At 41.7% G+C, this 22,408-nt stretch overlaps 1 protein-coding gene across 3 annotated transcripts in view; it reads right to left on the reverse strand.

Annotated features, from left to right (window-relative positions):
- Positions 1–3,815: 3,815 nt before the first annotated feature.
- Positions 3,816–22,408, reverse strand: part of KCNQ5 (potassium voltage-gated channel subfamily Q member 5) — a 513,730-nt gene continuing 495,137 nt past the window's right edge. For all 3 annotated transcript variants that reach the window (XM_070418240.1, XM_070418239.1, XM_070418238.1), the window contains 3 exons: positions 12,238–12,369; positions 9,102–9,228; positions 3,816–8,198 (listed from right to left, as the gene is read on the reverse strand). In XM_070418240.1, the coding sequence (XP_070274341.1) occupies positions 7,236–8,198; positions 9,102–9,228; positions 12,238–12,369 (1,222 nt within the window). In that variant the 3' untranslated portion in view covers positions 3,816–7,235. The remainder of the gene's footprint in view (positions 8,199–9,101; positions 9,229–12,237; positions 12,370–22,408) is intronic.

Here is a 22,408-nt window from a genome sequence, read left to right on the forward strand (position 1 = left end):
CCAAAGGACTTGTATGCATGCAGATAAGCAAAACCAATGGACACCTACATTAGGGGGGTGAGGGCATGTGTTGGGGGGGCGGGAATGGTGGGGGAGAGGTCAATGGGGGAAAAAGGAGACATATGTAATACTTCCAATGATAAAGAATTTAAATAATAATAATAAAAAAGAATTGTCCTGGTCAGGTAGCTCAGTTGGTTAGGGAATTGTCCCAATACGACAGGATTGTGTGTTTGATCCCCAGTCAGGGGACATACGAGAAGCAACCAATGAATACATAAATAAATGGAACAATAAATCAATGTTTTTTCTCTCCAACCAATAAAAAAAAGTTATCAAATTAACATTCTGCTTTCTTGGAGCTGTAATTCTGATCTTTAAATCCCATCACCAAAGATTGCTGTGTGGGCACAACTCAGGCATTAAAGTAGGAGTTAATATCTCAAACAGTGAAGTGAGACTACATGCTTTTAAATCTTAGTTCTACCACTAAATAGCTTTACAATCTTGGGCAAGTTACTGACTTCTCAGTACATTTATTTTCTCACCTAATAGTAGCTACCTCTAACTATACAGGTATAATAAATATATATATATTTTGCCTATATCTGTTCACTGGCTTTCTTTTAACAGGATTATAGTTTTATAGGCCTCTCACTAGTTCCAAAGGTGAGGAGGAGGGTCTCTTATTGGCTTAAGCCAATCCGGGCATACACCTGGTGACTGTTACCAGGTTCAGGAATAAGCATGTGACCTGTATTAGTCTAATCAGGTGTCAGAAGCAGGTTTATATTTCACTGTTGGATAAAGGACTCCCCACCTCCTCCTCTGTTAGATGAGATCAAAGAGTTACGTGGTACCAGTTGCCACTGGCATCCTGCTTGTGAACAGGGAGAGGAACCACCAGTATATCCTGCTGACAAGGAGGAAAACAGAGAAGGAACCTGGAACCTTGATGATATAATTGAGCAAGCTGTACTCTGCCTGGAACCACCCTACCTCTGGCCTTCAGTTATATCAGATAATAGAATATCTTTATGTTTAAGGTTGTTTCAGCGAGCATTTTTATATACCTGCAACCAAATGCGTCCTAACTGATACATTACCTGTGGTAATGTGAGGATTAAGTGAGATAATACCTAGGAAGCATTATTGGCATGATACTGGACAGTCTCTAAGCATGGATTGTTATTCTAAAGTCTGGGATCCAAAGACTCTGTAGTCTGGCTCTGGCTCTGGGCCTGGCATTAGTAGGTTATAAAGAAAAATGGGGTCAGTAATGTGTTATAGGGTTCAGGGACAGGGGAAGGGAAACTAGCACCTTCTCAGGCATGGGTGGGGTTGACAATCCAGGAAGGTAGTCACAGCAGTGTAGGCAAAGGGGAAGGAAAGGAAGAAGCAGCAATGTATGGAGAGATGAACATTACTAATGATAAGAAAAAAAGCATATTGGTGACAAAGTGAAAAAGTAGGTGTAGGTTATGACAGTGTATGGGAACGCTGCTAGGACCCGCATGTCTATCCTAGAGCATGCTGATTGTAAACTGGTCAACAAAATTATGATAGAAACTAGAGGCCTACTGCACAAAATTCGTGCAAGAGTAGGCCTTCCTTCCCCCGGCTGCTGACACCGGCTTCCCTCTGGCACCCAGAACCCAGGCTTCCTTCTAGCTGCTGGCAGGCACTGAGGACCTGGGCTTCCCTTGCAGCCCCAGCTTTGTCCGGAAAGGTGAAAGGATGTCTGGAAGGACATCTGGTCTAATTAGCATATTATGCTTTTATTGTTATAGCTGAAGTGCCTCATGTGAATGGGCAAAGAGGAGTATATCATTCCAATGTGCCTTTGGATTTTCCATTTATTTATTTACTAGAGGCCCGGTGCACAAAATTCATGCACGTGTGTGTGTGTGTGTGTGTGTGTGTGTGTGTCCCTCAGCCCAGCCTGCACCCTCTCCAACCTGGGATCTCTCTCACAATCCAGGACTGCTGGCTCCCAACTACTCGCTTGTCTGACTGCCTGATTACCCCTAACCGCTTCTGCCTGCCAGCCTGATCACCCCCTAACCACTCCCCTGCCAGCCTGATCGACACCTAACTGCTCCCCTGCTGGCCCGATTGCCCCTAACTGCCCTCTCCTGCAAGCTTGGTCGCCCCCAACTGCCCTCCCCTGCTGGCCCGGTCACCCCTCATGCCCTCCCTTGCCAGCCTGGTCGCCCCTAACTGCCCTCCCCTGCAGGCCTGGCCCCCCCCAACTGTCCTCCCCTGCAGGCCTGGTACCCCCAACTGCCCTCCCCTGCAGGCCTGGTCCCCCCCCCCCCAACTGCCCTCCCCTGCTGGCCATCTTGTGTCCACATGGGGGTGGCCATCTTTGACCACATGGGGGTGGCCATCTTGTGTGTTGGAGTGATGGTCAGTTTGCATATTACTGCTTTATTATACAGGATTTAGAAAAAAAATTCCATTCATCAGTTCTGTGGTGCTGTGATATCCAGGGCAGTGCATAAAACCTATGGTTTAAACAATGTGTCTGATGAATTTCTGCTTTGAAATGTAGTAAAAACTTCAATAATTTGGAATCAGGTAGGCATTAGGGTGAATTACTTATTGTAATTAGTGAAAATTTTAAAATTTTTAAAGAAATGATTTTTACTGTATTAGATTCTGGGGGCAGTTAAAACCAGGCTAATAAAACTGGTCACTTGAAAGTCTGGGAGCCAGTATTTATCAACTAGAGGCCCGTTGCATGAAGAGATTTGTGCAATAGACCTTCCCTTCTCCTGGCTGCCGGCACCGGTTTTCCTCTGGCACCTGGGGCCCAGGCCTTCGCTCCGGCTACAGCCGGAGCCTTCAGTTTTCGCTCCACCACTTTGCGCCTATGTATGCAAATTAACCGCCATCGTTGTTGGGTTAATTTGCATACTCTCCTAATTGGCTGGTGAGCATAGCGGAGGGCGGTCAATTTACATGTTTGTCTATTATTAGGTAAGATGGTTAGGGCAGAATAATTGTCCTAAGTATATTTTGTTTCTAAATGGTGGGGGTGAGAAGTACTGCTAAAGCAGTTCAAAGGCGTTTGGAAGGGTTTACACTTTTACGTGGGTTAAGCGGCATGTTCCATGCAGTTTTATTTTCACTGGTTCCTCTGGGAGGTGGTAGAACAGGCACATACTTTTTCTGACCTCCTTTAGAGCCATGATGGGGAGGCCTCTCATGTTATCCTCATTCTTCTTCCTACTGTCTAACACGCCTCTGTTAGGGCTTTGTTGCTGTGTATTCCAGGGTTCTAACTTTCTGAGCCTCCACTAAAATCATTCCCTTGGAATTAACCATGGACACATAGTGCAAAATCGCTAGTGGAACAGAAAGAATGGGGATTTTTTTTAGGGAAGAAGGAAGAGATTCCTTTTGGAGCAGAAGCCCTCCCCTGGTAAGGCAGAGCGGGGTGGGTGCTAGGAATGGTAATTGTGAGTAGCCAGGGGCTGGGGCATTTGGGCACTGCCTGGTCACCACTTCCTGTCACTTGCTGAACAAGCCCTTTTATCATAGTTAACGTGAAGCCCACATGCACTAGTATCTGAGTTTTGATATATCAAACAAAAAAATAAAATCAATGGCAAATTATTTTTTTAATAAAACCCTCAAAAATATTTTCAAGCCTCTCTCCCTCCCAAATTACCAATGATGTCTTCAGCCACCCTGCGGAAATTTAATTTTTGTATGTTAGCCCCAGATTTGTATACAGCCAGTTTGGTTGACTGGGACCAGTCAGGTTGGAACCCACCAATTATTCCAGAGAAAGACAGTCACATTAGATGTTTATTGACATCTTTTTAATGTTTTACTTTAAAACAAATAATCCCAGTAAAAGAGAGCAAAGGAAATGACATTTTCATGGTAGCTTGAAATGGATATGGTATTCCTGACTTATTTGTTTTCAGGAAACAGACAATTGCATTGTCGTACATGACTTTTAGAACTGCTCACGTAAATGCACGTACTTATATTAAATTTAGTTTCTCTTACAAAAACACAACCAAGTCATTTTAAGGCAAAAAAGAAAAAAATCAGCTTTTGGGGAGACAAGGTAATATTGTGGTATTTTCAGAAGTGATCCATTAATTTAGTTGCTCATGTGTCCATATTCCTTACAGTTTTGCTTTGCAAATGGGCAAGAGAATTAGTCACTTTGTGCCTGGTGTCCTCCTCTCTCTCAGACTTGTTTTACCTGCGGATTAAGAACTTTCAGAATTGCTGAGTCGATGGGAGGTGAGAAAGGCACCCTTGAGCAGGGGGTAATGACTAAAAAACTCAATAAAGTGTCTCCCTTTAAACAAAACTTGCAATCTACATATATTAACTTAGTTAAACACAATGCAAACATTTAGATCAGACACAGAACATCTTTTAGTTAACCTCATATAAGGGATGTTTGCAATGAAGTGTTAGCTTGATCAGCCCTGCATGTTGAAGAAGGCAGACAGACTGGAGCTGAGAAAGCATGTGGTTACTCAGTGCTCAGCGAAACTGTGCTTCTAGACACCATTTGGGATTGTCCAATGGGACTCTGCTAGGTATAAACGGGAGACCCCTCCGAACTCCCCAGAGAGACACACAACAGACAGACCCTACATTTTCCACACCACACAACTATCTTTGAATATCCAGTAATTTTTTTTTTGTGCTAGAGTTAAGATAGACACAATATGGTCATGGCTTCAATGTACAATAGTTTCTCACAACATGGCTCATTGCATTTTGCTACGATTAAGACCTCAGTGATATTTGTAGGTTTTGTTTCTGAATCTTCTATCTTCAGCAATGCTGGATGAACTGTGTTGTGTTTGAAGCCCAAGGAGGGGTCCCCAATACATTCAGAATTCCTGCTGCCAGTGGGGTTTGACCCAGGACAGAGTGTGTCCAAGAATCAGTGCTGCCTGAAAATTGCTGCCTCCTCCCGTTCCTCCGAGTATATGGAGATGTCTGGCTTTAGGTCAGTGGAGGTGTGTGTGCGTGCGTGTATTTGTGTGTGCGTGCGACCTCCTCCAGAGGGTGTATCACAACTTCAGGTTGAGTAGAGACATGGGTCAATGAAAAATTGCATTGGATAATTGACTAAGATTCTATGTTTCAAAAATGAAAATAATTGCTTTAAAAGTTTGGCAAAATCCTTTTAGCTGGAGTGTAAAATTAGACTCTACCTTCAGTGTGTCTCCAGCGGCAGAGAAGATTCCAAATGATACACTCCAGGGGAATGTGCTAGAACTTGGGCAGGCGAGAAGAGGAAGCTTTCAAAATGCCGGTGTCTATCAAAAGGGACAAGGACTTTAAAAGGTTGGGAAGCACATTTTAGGTGGAGTGGAGAAGTGGTTTCCTTGGGGTTGGAGGCTGGGTAAGGCTGGTGAAGTTCAGAAGCAAAATAGTGGCAGAGAATTGACAAGCAGTTACTGGAGAAGAAAAGTAAGGAGAGAGTCAGAGGTGGAGAAAGCAGGTTGTGAGAGAGAACTGGGGGATTTCAGGGCCTCCTCCTGCCTTTGGCTACCCAGTTGATATCCTTGCTCATTCTTTGGGCTGCTGGAGTTTTTCAGCAGGCAGCACTATTTGTGGGGGGTTGGATGGGGTAGGGTTAGGGGGAGGAGGCCTTTAAAAATGTCCTTTGTGGCTAGAGTTGAAGTGAATTGAGTGCTATCTTGCTTCTCCTTGCTTTTCGAAGACCATTACCTTGGCTGAAGTTCTGCGGGTCTGAGATCAGTAGGCTGGTTTCTAACAAGTTGTCAGCATTGCTTGCTTTCCGGTAAATACATGTTCTATTTTATTTCTCTTGGGCTTTTTTGTGGTCCTGTTATATGATGAAGTGTTTTGATTTGCAGACCCTGCCAGTGTTACCTGGCTTTTCTAACTATAAATGCTTATACTGTACCAGGAAACCGAACCAATAATTTCAGATTTGGGACAATATTCTTGGGGAGAATAGAAAATGTTCACTATAAGAAGTAAAGGAGGTTTCGTTTTTTAGCCGTTCATATGTAAATGTACTGCATAATAGCAAAAAACATTCAGGGCATATTAAAAAATAAATACCTTGCAAAATTCTCTGTTTATATATAAGAATAAGATGTTTAGGTAGTTGAATTTCTTAGTAGTATTCATTTTCTAAAAAAAAAAAAAAAATTGAGTTCTCTTATTTTGGTATTTTTCTCTCCCTCTCATTGCCCTTTGAGGGGAAGTCACTTTCTTGAACTTCACTGACTTCCCAGTGTTGTGTCTCGGTTCTTCTCAGGCCTTCCCCATCTCAGTCTCACTCCCATGTCTCAGTCCCTGGGATCCTGCCTGTGAACCAGCTTAGTGGGAACGGCTTCTCACACTTCCCCTTTCTGTGGGCAGCGTTGCCAAGTGTGGGCAGGCGCCATTGTGGAGAGCTCAGCCCAACCACACCGGCCATCCTACTGGTCAGCATTTCCTTTGTTTGGGTAGAAGTTGACAACTTATAAAGTTGGTTCCAGCCATTAGAGGAATATGTTTCCATAACGTCAAAAGTGTCAAATAGTCAGTCTATTTGCCCCACTGGCCCTGAATTTCATGATTTGTACATTTTCTAATTGAAGAACATTCTCATCGTAAAGAACAACATGAAAGTGATGTGCAAAATTGCTTGCCACAGCAGTAAATCGCCAAAAGCACACATACTGACATTCAAAGTACATTAATAATAATATGACTGAATAAGGAATGGGTTGGCAACTATATATCTTGAAATAAGCAGCCATTTCTACTGTTCCCAAATTCTGCTTTACTTGGTACCTTGTTAGCAGCTGTTGATGAGTGCCATTGTGTTTAAATATACATTATGGCCTAATTTTGAAAATATAGTTTGCATTTAATCGCAAAGCAGAAATGGCTGAAATTTGAAGGTGTTTACGCCCATAATTTCAAAATAGAGAGTCAAAATCTTCTAAGTGGCCTAATTTTCATACATCCCACAGCATTAGCAGTGTTTGGTTTCTCAGGATTATTAACTCAAGGTACGTTACTAAATGAGCGGGTTAATGTTGATGTACCTCGGAATTTCAGCCATCCCTAAACATGCATTTTCATGCAATTAAAAGATAATGGGCTTATAAACTGCCTTTCATGTTCTTCCCGATTCTGGCAAATTCAACTTTAGAAGGGCTTTCGAAATAGTTCATGCAATGATATGTATGGCTAAAGGAACTGCGATGCCTAGAAAGAAGACGAACTTATTTCAGTTTGACGTGAGGCAGGCTGAGGGCATCTGTACTTTCTCCGGCCTTACAAATGCTCTGAGATGATTGAGACCTTCCAGTCCTTAGTGAGTCTGACGCAAAAGCAGTTTCCCTGGCAGGCTGCGGCGCGGCATCGAAAGCGTCTGTCTCCGCCTCTTCCGAACCCACCTCTTCATCAGTTATAAACAATCTGGATTCCCTCCATTTGGGGTAAAAATCTTGGCTGCTTCTGGAGCCACTTGACTCGCTCCCCGAAAGCTGGATATGTAGCTCCTCTGTGGACCTGACCAGGTTTTGTACAGACAAAGATTTGCCCAAGTCCTTGGGCGCCACTGGGTGGACGGACAACAGAGTTTCTCCTCCCATGTCAAAGCTCTTCCTCAGAGAACGGTCCCTGGTCAGATTTGACTGTGCAACCTGAACATTTTCCTTGGAGGCAACAAGGCAGGCGGTGACGTCAGGAATGCTCTCCTGTAAGCCTGTGGGGTTTGGGTGCAGGGTCTCTGGCCTGGGCGGGTGCTTGATGGCTGGGAGAGGAGGCGGGATCTGTAAAGTTGCTGGGGCTGCTGGCTTAGGGGCCGCATTTATTTGGTTTGCAATGTTGTTGGTGACCACCACCGAGGAGCCATCGCTTTGACTCAGTGGCACCTGGGTTGCTTGACTGTGCATAGTGGGGCTCAGCGCGTAGAAAGTCTGAGCACTGAACTCATTTGGTGTCAGAATGAACTGCAGGCCTCGAGAGATGTTGGCACTAGCTGATCTGGTTAGGCAGCCACTGTTCTGGGCGGAGCTGGACAGGTCTTTGCTGTCCACGGGGCTGTGATAGTCAGATGTCTGTTCACATTCAAACGGTGGGATCTGGAATGAGGCTAAAGCGAGGGCCGAGGCGGAGCCTTTCCGGAGGACCTGCTGGTATATGTCTAGCAGGCAGTCCAGCTTGGACTCAATGGACTGTACCTGCAAATGGGGGAAATGGCCACAGATGAGTATAACTGTTACTAAGACAGGGCTTCACCTTTAGAATTAAAAAAATGAAACCATTGTGTGCCAATTCAGTAACATACAGAGTTTAAGGATAATGCAGACCTGATAGTTATTACCATTTTATTTTATTTTAAATTTTTTTGATTTAGTACCATTTTGCAACGTCATGTCTAGCAGTGCTGGGGCCAAGGGAGGACTTAGGAGAGAGATGCTTTGGCCTCTTTGTAATCTTCATTGGCACCCCCTTCCCTCAGTTCTTTAAAATGGACAATTGATATTCTCCAAACCCATGTAATCACTGTACAGATGCAACTTCACGACTGCCCAGCCCAGTCAGGTTGCCTTTCCCAAGCCTCTTCTGTGGAACTCTACTGCAGTATAGTAAGGAACTTATTCTATAATACAAGACCTTAAATAGCAATCTAGGTGATTCTCAATTGAAAAATAAAGACACAGAATGCTTCAGAATTAATACCTGAAATATTTATGATTAAATTGGGGTAGCAATTTGATTTCTGGAAAATGGTCTTTGTAGTGATAATGATTTTTTTTTTTTACAGAGTGACCTAAAAGAGAGACAATAAGAATAACCAAAACACAAATAAAAAATAGATTTTTTTAAATCTTAGTGTTGAAAATCTACAATTGCTTCCTGTGTGATGAGGTGAGATTTTCTGTTCCTTATATGGAAGTCCAAGTGTTTAGAGAATTCTGTCTATGCACAAAGAAAATTTCATTTCATTCGTTCTTTCTTGATTTTATTTCTTGATTTACCTTTCAAAATATATTAATCACTAAAATACATCCAATTGCCAAATCCAGTTTTTATTTTAAAAAATTCTGGCTAAAATTTTAACCAATATTGTTCAGTTGTACCTGTTTTTCAACCTTGACCACCCGGCCGAGCATACTGAGGTCATCTGTGGTCTCATGTTCTGCCGTTATTTTCTCTCGGCTCTTCTTATCTGATGTGATTTGCCCTTTTCCAAGAATTTGATCAACACTAGCAGAGAAAGAGGACATCTGATTATGAGTACTGAAGATGGAGGTTGCCCTAGGCCAGAATGAAGTGTTTTGAAAAGAAAAATTCAATACAATTATCTTTAATTTATGTAAATGAAATGAAAATGAACTTGTTTCAGTTGATGCGCTTTATTTTCTTAACATGAGAATTACATAAAATATTAATTTTCTTATTATTCTGGTCCAGGATGAAATCACTTAAGGGTGATCTTCTGGAGGCAAAATTGCCTTAAACTACAAATTACAGAGTGACCTAAAAGAGGTCACTTGTCTGTTTTCATCTTTGACTAAGTATTTCCAAAATTAACTACTTAAGCTATTACAATATCATAATTATGATGATTTCACATTAATAGATTACTCAATGAACATTTATTGTTCATCTGATATGTGAAAGATAAGCAGATAAAAAAGCTATTGGAATTCTAGTTGGAAAATATACTCTACATGAGTTAGATACAGAGTGACCTAAAAGAGGTCACTTGTCTGTTTTCATCTTTGACCAAGTATTTCCAAAATTAACTACTTAAGCTATTACAATATCATAATTATGATGATTTCACATTAATAGATTACTCAATGAACATTTATTGTTCATCTGATATGTGAAAGATAAGCAGATAAAAAAGCTATTGGAATTCTAGTTGGAAAATATACTCTACATGAGTTAGATACTCTAGTTCTGAAAATTCAGTAGCAGTTCAACTTGATAAAAAAAACCCTTAGGAGCCACAGATAGTTCTAGTAAAGGACTTGGAAGACTGCTACCACGTAGGCAAAGATTGTCACATGACCACAGGATGAGTTAAAACCATTTCCAAGGGGACTTGATCACCCTAACTGGGAACTACAGTACTTTCCTATTTTGTGTGTTTTAGAACTGAATTACCAGGAGGACTGACTCAACTTCCTGGTTTACTTTGTCTGCATAGAAATACAGGCAGTGCCAACCTTCTGTCATGACATCTAATCTATTAAACTCCAAGCTCAAAAGAATGGGGTCATTGTTTTATTAATATCTGGATGCCCACAGCACGTGGCACACATTACATGCTCAATAATTATCTGCTAAAAGAATGAATGAACAAATTGTAATTTTTTTTTTGTAACTGATTAACAGGTGTTTTACTAAGGGTCTAGTTTATATCCCTTACCCTGGGCTAAGTGCGCTGTGGGCATATAAGCCAATGTTTCAGACTCAGTCCTTGTATTTTAAGACTATTTCATCACAAATGCTGGTAATTTGTGCCTAAGAGTGAAGCAGAATCCTTAAAAAATGGAATTGACTAAATATTTTGCCTTCAAGATAACACAATTAGACACATAGAGTTGGAATAACATGTTGAACTAATTTCTTCTAATCACTCAATAAGATGCTCACTGGAAAAACAGTGTGTATCTAGTATTTACAGGACGTGAAGGAAGGGAAGGAAGGAGAACAAACTTGCAACTAGGAAACAATACAAGAACCAGCCAGTCATTTTTTAGTCTTGCCTCTGGCACAGTATACCGAGATTCCGAGTGCTTTTATTCCCATAGTGGACTTTATTTTTTTGCTAATCCTCACCCAAGGGTATTTTTCCATTAATTTTTAGAGAGAGTGGAAGGGAGAGGGAAAGACAGAGAGAAACATTGATGTGAGACAGACACATCGATTGGTTGCCTCCTGCACACACCCTGACCAGGGCCGGGGAACCTGTAACCAAGGTATGTGCCCTTGACTGGAATTGAACCCAGGACCTTTCAGTTCGAGGGCCGACCCTCTATCCACTGAGCCAAACTGGCTAGGGCTCCGTAGTGGACCTTAAATGCTTTGGGAGGTCAGAGTAGGGAAAGGTATTTTTGTGGGCTGTATAGTCAGGTAAAGCCAAAGAGGAAAACTAGTTTATTCCTGAAGGATGGTTAGGATTTAGATAATAACAAAACAACAGCAGCAGCAATGATAATTCAGATGGCATCAGAACAGCCATTAACATTTATTGAGCACTCATTTACTGTGTGTTTAATTAATTCGATCCTCGTGACAACCCTAAGAGGCAAGTACTAACATTATCTCCATTTTTGTTGTTGTTGTTAATCCTCACTCGATATTTTTCCATTGATTTTTTTAGACAGAGTGGAAGGGAGAGGGAGAGACACACAGAGAGAAACATCAGTGTAAAAGAGACACATCCATTGGTTGCCTCCTGAGTGCACCCTGGCCAGCGCTGGGGATTGAGCCTGCAACCGAGGTACATGTCCTTGACCAGAATCGAATCTGGGATCTTTTAATACTTGGACCAATGCTCTATCCACTGAGTCAAACTGTCTAGGGCAATCCTTATTTTAAAAAATATGTTTTTAGCCGAGACCGGTTTGGCTCAGTGGATGGAGCGTCGGCCTGCGGACTGAGGGGTCCCGGGTTCGGTTCCGGTCGGGGGCATGTGCCTGGGTTGCGGGCACATCCCCAGTAGGAGGTGTGCAGGAGGCAGCTGATCGATGTTTCTCTCTCATCGATGTTTCTAGCTCTCTATCTCTCTCCCTTCCTCTCTGTAGAAAAATCAATAAAATATATATAAAAAAAATATGTTTCTATTGATTTCTAAGAGAGGAAGGAAGAGGGAGAGACAGATAGAAATATTAATGAGAGAGAAGCATTGATTGCCTTCACGTCTCCTACTGGGGACCAAGCCTGAAACCCGGGGATGTGCTCTGATGGGGAACTGAACCGGCGACCTCCAGGTGCATGGGTCGGTGCTCAACCACTGAGGCACACGAGCCGGGCACATTATCCCCATTTTTACAGATGAGGAAACTGAGACACTGTATCATTGAAGGCTTCTAATACCCGATTTACATCCTTAAATAAAATCTATGCTTTAAAAGTAAGGCCCAGTTCCCCACTAAAATGAATTAGAACTATGGAATTTAAAAGTTTTCTCTTCTACAGAGTTCCTCCCAGATAGTTTCTGCGCCTTTCCTTTACAACAATAACATTTTCATTGCTCACCGTGTTTGAAGGCTCTTAATTCTACACAACATGTCCAGGTGACCAGCAGAATATTGTTCAATTACATCTTTTACATCATATGGGCGTAATGTTTCTTTAAACTTCCGTTTTGCAACATGAAATTTCATTATTCTGTAAGAGCAACAAATGACACATTGTAAAGTAAGTTACAAAAATAGCATACTAGTAAAATGTAATAAACTCTGGGGGAAAAAGTCATGCACCAAATTATTTGAGACTCCTATGAAAATGTAATATGAAAGCCTGAGATTACAGTGGACAATTTTAGAATATCTCACATGGGGCAAACCACTTTTAGTAGAAAAACTAAAAAGAGATTATGTTTGAAGTGTTGCACCTTTTTATTGTACCTTTTTAATGTTCACTGAAACCCTGATTTAAAATTAAGGTCAAAATGCAATTCTCCCTTTTCCATGTGATCCCCAGAAGTCCAAGATATAGCACCTACTGATTGCATCCCTTATGAAATATAAAAATTGTTAAAATGGTCTTTTATGTAACGAAATTCATTTAAAAATATATTTTAATTCACTTCAGAGAGGAAGGAAAAGGGAGAAAGAGATAGAAACATCAATAATGAGAGAGAATCATTGATTAGCTACCTTCTGCACGCCCCCTACTGGGGATGGAGTCCACAACCTGGGCATGTGCCCTGACTGGGAATTGAATCTTCGACCTCTTGGTGCATGGGACGATGCTCATCCAACTGAACCATACTGGCCAGGGCATGAGATTTTTTTTTTTTTATTACTATGCCTCCCCCATGTTTTAAAACAATATTTTATCAATACATTCCATGATGCCATAAATAGCTAAGCTGCCTAAGATAACCAGTGCTTGTAATAACTTGGTATAATTCCTGAAGAAAGCAAAGAAACAATGGTTGAATGAGTCTGTGCAGCCTTATTGCCGGTAAATGTTAAGTCTTGGTGTTTTTCAACTATTAAGTGGCTCATAGACTCCCATGATCACATTCAGGCCGGGAATCAATCAAGGAGGCTCTATGAACCAAAATTTATTTTCCCTTGGTGGAAAGAGGGAAGATGAGGAACAAATGAGTTTAAACAGAAAATCCTCATTACCTATCCTACGTGAAAGCCAATTGCAAGGAATCCAAATTACTTTATTGGTTAAAAAGCCCCCAACTCTCTTGTAATTGTATTAACTTCAAATTAATTGTATCCTAATTAATCCTGAACCATCTATCGACAATATATATGGTTTTCTTAAATTCAAGTATACTTGAAATTGACATACTATATTAGTTTCAGGTGTGCAACAGAATGATTTGATATTTAAATATACTGTTTTACAAAATTATCACTACAGCGAGTCTAGTTAATATCCATCCCCATTCATAATATCCATAAGAATATGAACATCCAGGAATGTCCATAATATTCTTTCTCTCTCTACCATATTTTCGCCACCAATCTCTTCTTTAGTTAGGATAGGTTTTTGTTTGCAAAGACATTTAAACAACGTTATCAGCAGAAAGTAAAGAAAATCTGTTTTTAATGTAACCTCTTAGTATTTAGCTTCGGTTCACAAATTTGTTGATCAGCATTTAGGTTTGACTGGGGCTCAGCCTCCTATATTGAAAAACTGGGAAAAAATAGTGCAATACGTATCCCGTGAAATTTTTCGCCCTGAGTGACCATGTTAAACATATCTGTTTTCTCACACTAGATTGTCAGCTGCATGAAAGCAGGATGGGCCTCTTATTCAACCCAGTGCTTAATGAAGGTTAGCGACTGTTACTACCCCTGCTATGACTGTTAACTACGCCTGTTCTTCAACACTATCCTCAGGGCTTAGCACAGTTCCTGATACACAGTGGAAAGAAACATTTATTGAATAAAAGGATTAAGGAAAGAAAGATAAAAATAAAAGATCCTCTGATAAGATTTAAAATAAAGACAAAAACAACAAAAACAACAACAACAAAACAACCCAGAAGAAAAGCTAATCTAATGGCCCAGAAACCATTTTTGCTTCTCTTCAATGGTGCCTGGGTGGGCAGGAAAAGGAAAATCTTTTTTATGTGCCCGTAGGTGTTTTTTTGGTTGTCACTGTTTGTGTTTTCAATATTATTACCACTTGTTATGTGAAATATTTTACATGTCTTACATTTAACAGCACTTGATAAGATATTTTTAGCTCCCCTCTTTTATAAAATTTATTTTTAATATGTATTGTTTAAAGTATTACATATGTCTCCGCTTTTCCCCCATTGATCCCTTTCAGCCTGCCCCCCGCCCCCGCCCCCAGCCAGGGGTGGGCAAACTTTTTGACTCGAAGGCCACAATGGGTTCTTAAACTGGACCGGAGGGCCGGAACAAAAGCATGGATGGAGTGTTTGTGTGAACTAATATAAATTCAAAGTAAACATCATTACATAAAAGGGTACGGTCTTTTTTTTATTTTAGTTTTATTCATTTCAAACGGCGTGGGCCGTAGTTTGCCCACGGCTGCCCCAGGCCTTCACCACCCTGTTGTCTGTGTACATGGGTTATGAACACTGTGAGCTCCCTTTTATATTAGGGAAACTGAGGTTCAGAGAACTTAATTGACTTGGACCCAAACTAGAGCCAGCAGGAGGCAAAGCCAGGATCCCACCCAGATCTGTCTGGTTCTCACCTCACATCACCTCTCAATCTCCCACGGCATCGATTCTGGAGATGTTGAGTTAACTGCGATCTTTGGCAGCTTTTGTTGCCCGTGGTGGCAGGAGCCGCCCTACATGCAGAGGGGCAAGCTTTGGCACAATCAGTGCATCTGCTCTGGCTGTAGCTCAGGCATTTGGGGCCAGTGGGGTGTGTGCACTGCACCTCCAAACTGAATTCCCTGTTTTGCGCTAATGGGGACCTGCCCTTGTTTCCTGGTAGAAAGTTGTGTGAGTTTGATATCATAACTCGTCTCCAAGTTGTACATTGCTTTTTTCTTTTCCTTTCACAAATGTCTTAAGAGAAAGAACAATCTGAAGGCATTCAACAGGCAGTGTTACACTCCAGCCCTCGGTCATATTTTAAGCAAAACTTAAACAAGTTCATTTTTTTTTTTACAAGTTCATTTTTATTTACAATTTACTATAAGAACTAGCCAAATTAAAAGAAAATCTGTTTTAAAGTTTTGATCAGCTCTTATAATTTTAATCAATATTAAATAGGAAACGAGTAGTCTTTTGTGTTATTTCAGTATGGCCATATGCAAAGAAAAGTAGATATTAGAATTCTTAATTGGCTTCCCATTTATTTTCACACATCCCATCACTCTTCAGGTGGCATTGCTTTTCCTCTAGTGCTTTACTCAGGTTTTCCCACCTTCATGTGAAATAGTGCAAGTTGGATTAACAAGTATCACTTTAATTATTTGGAAAAGAGGAGTATATGCAGTGATGGGCTGGAGCAGGCTTGTACTCACCCCCAAGAGCTGATTATTACACTTTCAGGAATTTTCTGTTTGTTAAGCACAGCCATTATTAAAAATTAAATTACATAAATGTATAATAAAATAAATTATATTAAAAACAAAGGTAATGTACCCTCAAAATTCATCACTTCCTTATTATTTTACTGCATGTTACGTTGTTCTTGAGTTATGCACATCAGTTGTATCAGTATGATGGAAATACTATCTAACACTGAGTATCGCACGTCTCCCCAACTTTTTGTCTTGTGATGTCACACTGAGAGTGTGCAACCAGCTACGGTAAGAGTATTTATACCATGGAAATCGGCCAACACTACAAATCAGGTGTTGATGGAAGCATTTACCAGTGCATTACTGAGTGTATAAACCATCTCACCTAGTAAGACTTGTGTTTTCTATGATGTAGATCAAATAGATTTTCTGGCTTTGTTGTGGGTTGAAAAGAAAAACATCAAAGAGGTCTGAGGGGAGATATGAGAATTCTAAATCAGGCAATATGTTTTATAAATGTGGAGGAAATATTTAAAAGCATAAGTATATTTGAAATCAATAATTTATAGAAAGGATAATGACAGTCATTTTGCCTTTTCTGAGAGCAGACCAAGTATGTACTAATAGCTCTCAAAGCTGACCCCTCCTTTCCATCTGCACTACTGCAGCCTTAGAAAGAATAAACCTTTCAAATGCAAAGATTACCATATTACCCCTCCCCTGCCAGAGCCTTTATTGCCTATCGGGTAAACATCAAATTCCTTAGCACATCCTATAAGACTGTTTTGGACTGGCCTCCGTCTATCTTTTTCGCCTCATCTGCTCTCACTTCCTCCTTGGAACTTGAGGTTCCAGCAACAATAAGATATTTGTAGGTTCACGAGAACAACATTAAATCAAATATATACATCAATTATTTGCATACACTATTTCTTCTTTCTGAAATCTTCCGATATCTTTGACTCAGCTCTAACATCACTTTTTAATGGAAATTTCTATGATTTTCCCAAAGCAGTTCATCAGTTGCCTATCAAACTCTATTTTAGTATGTAACACACCACATTATAATTATTTGCTTACTAGAGGCCCAGTGCACGGATTTGTGCACCAGTGGGGTTCCTCGGCCTGGTCTGCAGGGATCAGCCAAAACCAGCTCTCCGACATCCTGGGGGGGTCCTGGATTTAGAGAGGGAGCAGGCCAGGCTGAGGGACCTCACCGGTGCACTATCGGGGCCAGGGAGGGACTGAGGGAGGGCTCCAGGGCGTGTCTGGCACATCTCGCCCAGTCCCAATTGGCTGGACCCCAGTAGCAAGCTAACCTACTGGTTGGAGCATCTGCCCCCTGGTGGTCAGTGTGTGTCATAGCGACTGGTTGAACAGTCGAACGGTTGGACACTTAGCATATTAGGCTTTTATTATGTGGGATAGATGAGCCTCCACCACCAGACTGTATGAAGTCCTGGAATGCAGGGTTGTGTTTCCCCATTGTAAACCAATACTTGGCGTACAGTTTAATGGGCAGGAGAGGTTTGTTTGCCTAGAAGCTTTTCAATGAGGCTCAGTGGGCAACTTGAGAGGGAAGAGGGTAATGGACGGAGAGAGCTCCTGCCTTTTCTCTCCAGATGCTCATCTCTAGTCATTCTTCTGCACAAAGGTGCAGTCCAGCCCTCTGGAATTTCTTGTCCTCACAGTGCTCATTTCTCAGCATTCTGTCTTGGCACTCTACCCAAAACGCTAACTGTTCCAGGTTCAATTCGGGCATTGACTTCTCTAGGCAATCTCCCCTGACGGCCCCACGGGGGGTAGATGGTCTTGCTCTGTGCTCTCAAATGTGCTGTCAGGTAGCGGAATCTGTGGCATTGTATCTCACCCACTGGGTGTACTGATATCAGAGGCTGGGTTTTACCCTAGCACCTCACGCAATCTCTGGCCAGTATTAGAGATGCAATACGTGCTTGCTAAAGAAATGATTGAGGATTAGCTGCCCTCTAGTTGTTCAAAGCTGTTTGTGTTCTGTGGCGAGGCACATGCTTGTAGAGATCTTCTAAAAAGGTTGCCTTAGAATAGATCTGAGGTCTTCAGGCACATTTCAGAAACAGTATAAGCCTTTGCCTCTATTTCATGAATACCAAAGTACTTCCTAAAGTAAAAGAAATGTTCGTTCATTCATCAACAGTCAGGACCTTGCCTGGTTTAGAAAAGTTATTTAAATAGAACTGCTTCTGAAAAATCATAAAAATATAATATTCTTTTCCATTAGATAGCTAATATAAAAGCATTTCACAAAGCCATTAAGTCACAACAATAAACTGTCATTATGAGGAAGTAAAAAGAAACACAATAACATTAAAAGTCAAGGAATAAATCATACTATAATTCAGTAAGTACCAAATATGGAGAGAGAGCTAATAGCAAAATGAAACTGTCCAGGGTGAGGAAGAGGAATAGTTTGATGGGACACTAATATGTTGGCTGAATGAATTTTTAGTATCATAAGACCATCAAGAAACAGAGATGAGCCCTGGCTGGTTTTGCTTGGTGGTTAGAGCATAGGCCTGTGGACCTAAGGGTCTCGAGTTCAATTCCAGGTCAAGGGCACATACCTGGGCTGCAGGTTCGATCTTTCCCTCTACCCCCACCCACCCCTGGTCCCAGGCAGTGCACTTGAGAGGCAACCAGTTGATGTGTCTCTTTCACATCAATGTTTCTCTCTCTCTCTCTCTCTCCCTCCCTCCCTTCCTCACTCTCTCTAAACATCAGTAGAAAAAAATATCCTAGGGTGAGGATAAAAAAAAAGAAAGAAAAAGATGAAAACATGCAGTGGAAATCTAAAAACAGTAAAAACGTAGTTCTTTTTGTTCCCAAGAGACTCCTCTAAGTGCTTCCAAAAATCATGTCACTCAAGAGGGAGTGAATGTGCAGCACAAAAGGTTCCTGACCATTTTAGCCATAGTATGACGGTCCTTCTTGAGTGAAGATTCCATGTCATCAGGGCCAGGTGATTTGAGATGTTCCTATCATTCAATTCCCTCAGCTTCCCTCCCTCCACCCACCCGCCCTCCCCCGTCACGTCTCCTGAGACTGGACATGATTTTCATGGTTAAAACCAGAGTGGAAAACTTGAGAGACTAAGCTAAGCCCGAGAAAGCATCTCTGAATAAGTCTTGTTATGCTGAGTCCCTGTAGCACTCCTCATTTCTCTGGTCATCACTGGGATGTCTAAAACTGCTCCTGTCTCTAGCATGCAATGAACTTGACCTGAGCACCCAGTTCCCATATACGGGGCACACAGCTGGATGGCAGGGATATGAAGATGAGCAAGACACAGATCTTGCCCACGTCGGAGTAACTTCCAGAGGGCTCTAACAGTGAGGCCCTCGCTGGATGGCTTGTGCTACAGTTAAACCTCTAAGAGTTCCCCACCTTTGGTATTTGGGTCAAGTGAAAGCTCAAGAGGTTGAGTAACCTGTCCACGGTCACACAACTAGTCAGAGGCAGGTTATTGCTGATGCCGTGGCCTGTGTTCTTACCACTCTGCTAAGCTATCATCACAGGGTGGATCCTGGCAGGCAACCTGGTTAAGGAAAATGTCTAGGCTTTCTACTGGTCTGACCTGCTGTTACCTGTTCTCTCTGACACACTCATGCAGGTAAGTCTGAGTCCATGTTACTCTATTCAACCCAACTCCATCTCCGTGTTCCCAAAGGGGACCTCTTGCTTGGCACGCACTCTGCCCTTCAAATTGGCCACCTTCATCTCTCCAAGGGTCCTCTCCAGGATCCAGGCCATGGCTAACATGGGTTCCCCATGCCCCCAAATTGTAATGTTTTCCATTTTACCACAAATTCTAGGGGCCCTCTGCTTACTATGCCCCAGATGTCGGATATACCCCTCAGTTTCACTGTGGAAGTTGGTTTTGCTTGACAGTTATTTCCCAGCGTCTAGCTACAAGGGCACAATGAACCTTTACGAACAGAAGAAGTGAGTAGCCCATTTTCTGGTTATTGGCAGGAAGAAATGAAGCCCAGCGTTCAATAGTTCTCAATTCCAGGAAAGATCTGAGGGTGCTGAAAACTGAAGAAAAAGTCCAAAAGTAGCTGTCAGACTATGAATTTGAAAGGCTTTTCAATTTTCTGAATATTTTTCTCTTTAAGACCATACAGTTCAGATACTAAGGCTTTTTACTACAAAGTGGGGGGGGGGGGGGGCGCGGAGAAAGGAGAGCCGGGGGCTGGGGGTGTCCTACGTTAAGTTAAACTCTGGGTAGCTTATATCTTGGTTCTTGCACAGGCTAGCCTGAGTGTTATGGATCCAGAGCAACTTATAGTCTAGTCTAGACAAAGGGCCAGACAGTACCCATTTTATGCTTTATCGGTCATATGGTCTCTGTTGAAATCACTCTACTCTGCATTGTAACATGGGAGCAACCATAGAGCACACATACACAAATGAGTGTAGATATGTTCCAATAAAACTTTATTTACAAAAATAAGCACTGAGTTGGCTTTGGCCCCCCTCTAGTTTGCTGACCCCTGGTCTAGATAAGAAGAGCCATGAGGAAGTGCCTTGAGGCGGGGAATAAATGAAACATTGTGAACTGGCCTGGGAAAAAGAGGCAGAAGGACTTGGTGGTCTCTACATGCTTATTAAGTTTAATATAATCTATGCATTGCTTCACAGAAAGGAATGTTTGAGCAAATCATTCTAGAGTAAAATTGGGACTTTTAGAATACATTTATTGATTAAGATTAGAATAATGACAAAGAAAAAGCTAAAGGAGCTCATTACCACTAAACCAGCATTACATGAAATGTTGAAGGGAATTCTTTAAGAAGAGGGAGAGGAAGAGGAAGAGGAAGAAGAAGAAGAAAAGGGAGGAAGAAGAAGAGGAAGAGCAGGAAGTGGAAGAGGAGGAAGAGAAGAAGAAAGATAAAAAATATGAAAAATAAATGGCAATAAATACATATCTATTAACAATAGAATCTAAAAATCAAAATAAACAAACAAGGAATCTAATGAACAAAATAAACTGATGAATAAAATAGAACCAGAGGCATGGAAATGGAACAGACTGACGAATCTCAGAGGGAAGTGGGGCAAGGGGGCAGGAAGAGATTAACCAAAGATCTTATATGCATTACCTATGGACACAGACAATACAGTGGTAAAGGCCTGGGATGGGGTGGAAACCAGGTGGAAGAGGGTAGAGGGGGATATAAGGGGGAAATTCATAATACTCTCATGATGTCAGGTGGTACTTTATAGTATAACCCTATGAGAAGGGTACTACTGTCATCTCCATTTTGCAGATAATGAAACGAAGCACAGAGAGGTTAAGTAACTTGCTTGGGGTTAAACATATTGCTCTACTATTGTTTTAATATTAAGATCTTAATATAAAATAACAACAGAAAAGATACTTTGATATGAAATAGCTCTGTTTACTCATATGTGCCTGGTATATAATAGGTGCTCAATAAAATTTTGCTAAGTGAATGGCCTGTTCTTACAGGTGTTAGAAGGTCCTTTGGAGGACCAACAGAAGGCTGAGGAGTGATTTGCACTCTCATTGTCCTTTTCTCCTCATGAGGGTAAATTGCACCACTGGAGCTGATACAGCAGCAATATGCAAAAGGCCCTAAAGCCAGTCTCCTCTGATGCTGTTGGGAACTAAGAGGGTAGGAATCTAAGAGAAGAAAACCTGTTGCGCACAAAGCTGATATGCCCCAGTACTACCACTAGAGGGAGACAAAGATTCATCACAAATCTAAACTGGCAACTGCTCTTGAAACTGAAGGAAGTCTGCTCACACAGTTTTCTGAGCACAAAGAAATAACTAAAGCAAAGTTAAACTTTGGGTAGCTTATATCTATCTATCTATCTATCTATCTATCATCTATCTATCTATCCATCCATCTACACAAACACATGTGCACTTATAAGGAAATGTAGGTGCATTTGCTGTGCTGCCATGAGTTATAAAATCTTGCAAAAGTCTTGTTCCAGTCCTCTTACTCTGGGTAAAACATTGCATGTGGATATGCAGAGATAAGAATGATTAGAGCCGAAACCGGTTTGGCTCGGTGGATGGAGCGTCGGCCTGCGGACTGAGGGGTCCCGGGTTCGATTCCGGTCGGGGGCATGTGCATTGGTTGCGGGCACACCCCCAGTAGGAGATGTGCAGGAGGCAGCTGGTCGATGATGTCTCTCTCTCATCGATGTTTCTGACTCTGTCCCTCTCCCTTCCTCTCTGTAAAAAATCAATAAAAAATATATTAAAAAAAAAAATTAAAAAAAAAAAAAAAAGAATGATTAGAAAACAGAGGCGGCAGTGACTGTTGCTGCCACCAAACAGATGGAAGGGCCCGGACTGCAGCCAAACCATGTGCAGTGTGGAGAGGGCCCAGCCGACCGTGAACTGAAGAGGCAGATTGATTGACTGACTGTAAAGACAGCCGTCCTTCCCAAGCTTGGCTGCTCACTGGAATCAGCCAGGGAGTTCTAACAATGCCACCACCTGGGTTTCACCTCCAGGAATTCTGTTTTAATTAACCCAGGTGTGGTCCAGAGATGGTATAAGACTCTTCAGGTGATTCTAACGTGCAGTTCAGGTTGAGAACTACTGACATGGATGTGGGATTGGATGGAGAGGGAAGAACCATCTGCATACTCCCTGTTTCCATGCAAAGAAGTGATGCGGGTTTTGCATACGAGTCACACAAATTAC

The sequence above is a fragment of the Myotis yumanensis genome, unplaced genomic scaffold, assembly GCF_028538775.1.
Source record: "Myotis yumanensis isolate MYYU_CA2020_CCGP unplaced genomic scaffold, mMyoYum1.0.hap1 SCAF_6, whole genome shotgun sequence".
NCBI classification, from domain to species: domain Eukaryota; kingdom Metazoa; phylum Chordata; class Mammalia; order Chiroptera; family Vespertilionidae; genus Myotis; species Myotis yumanensis.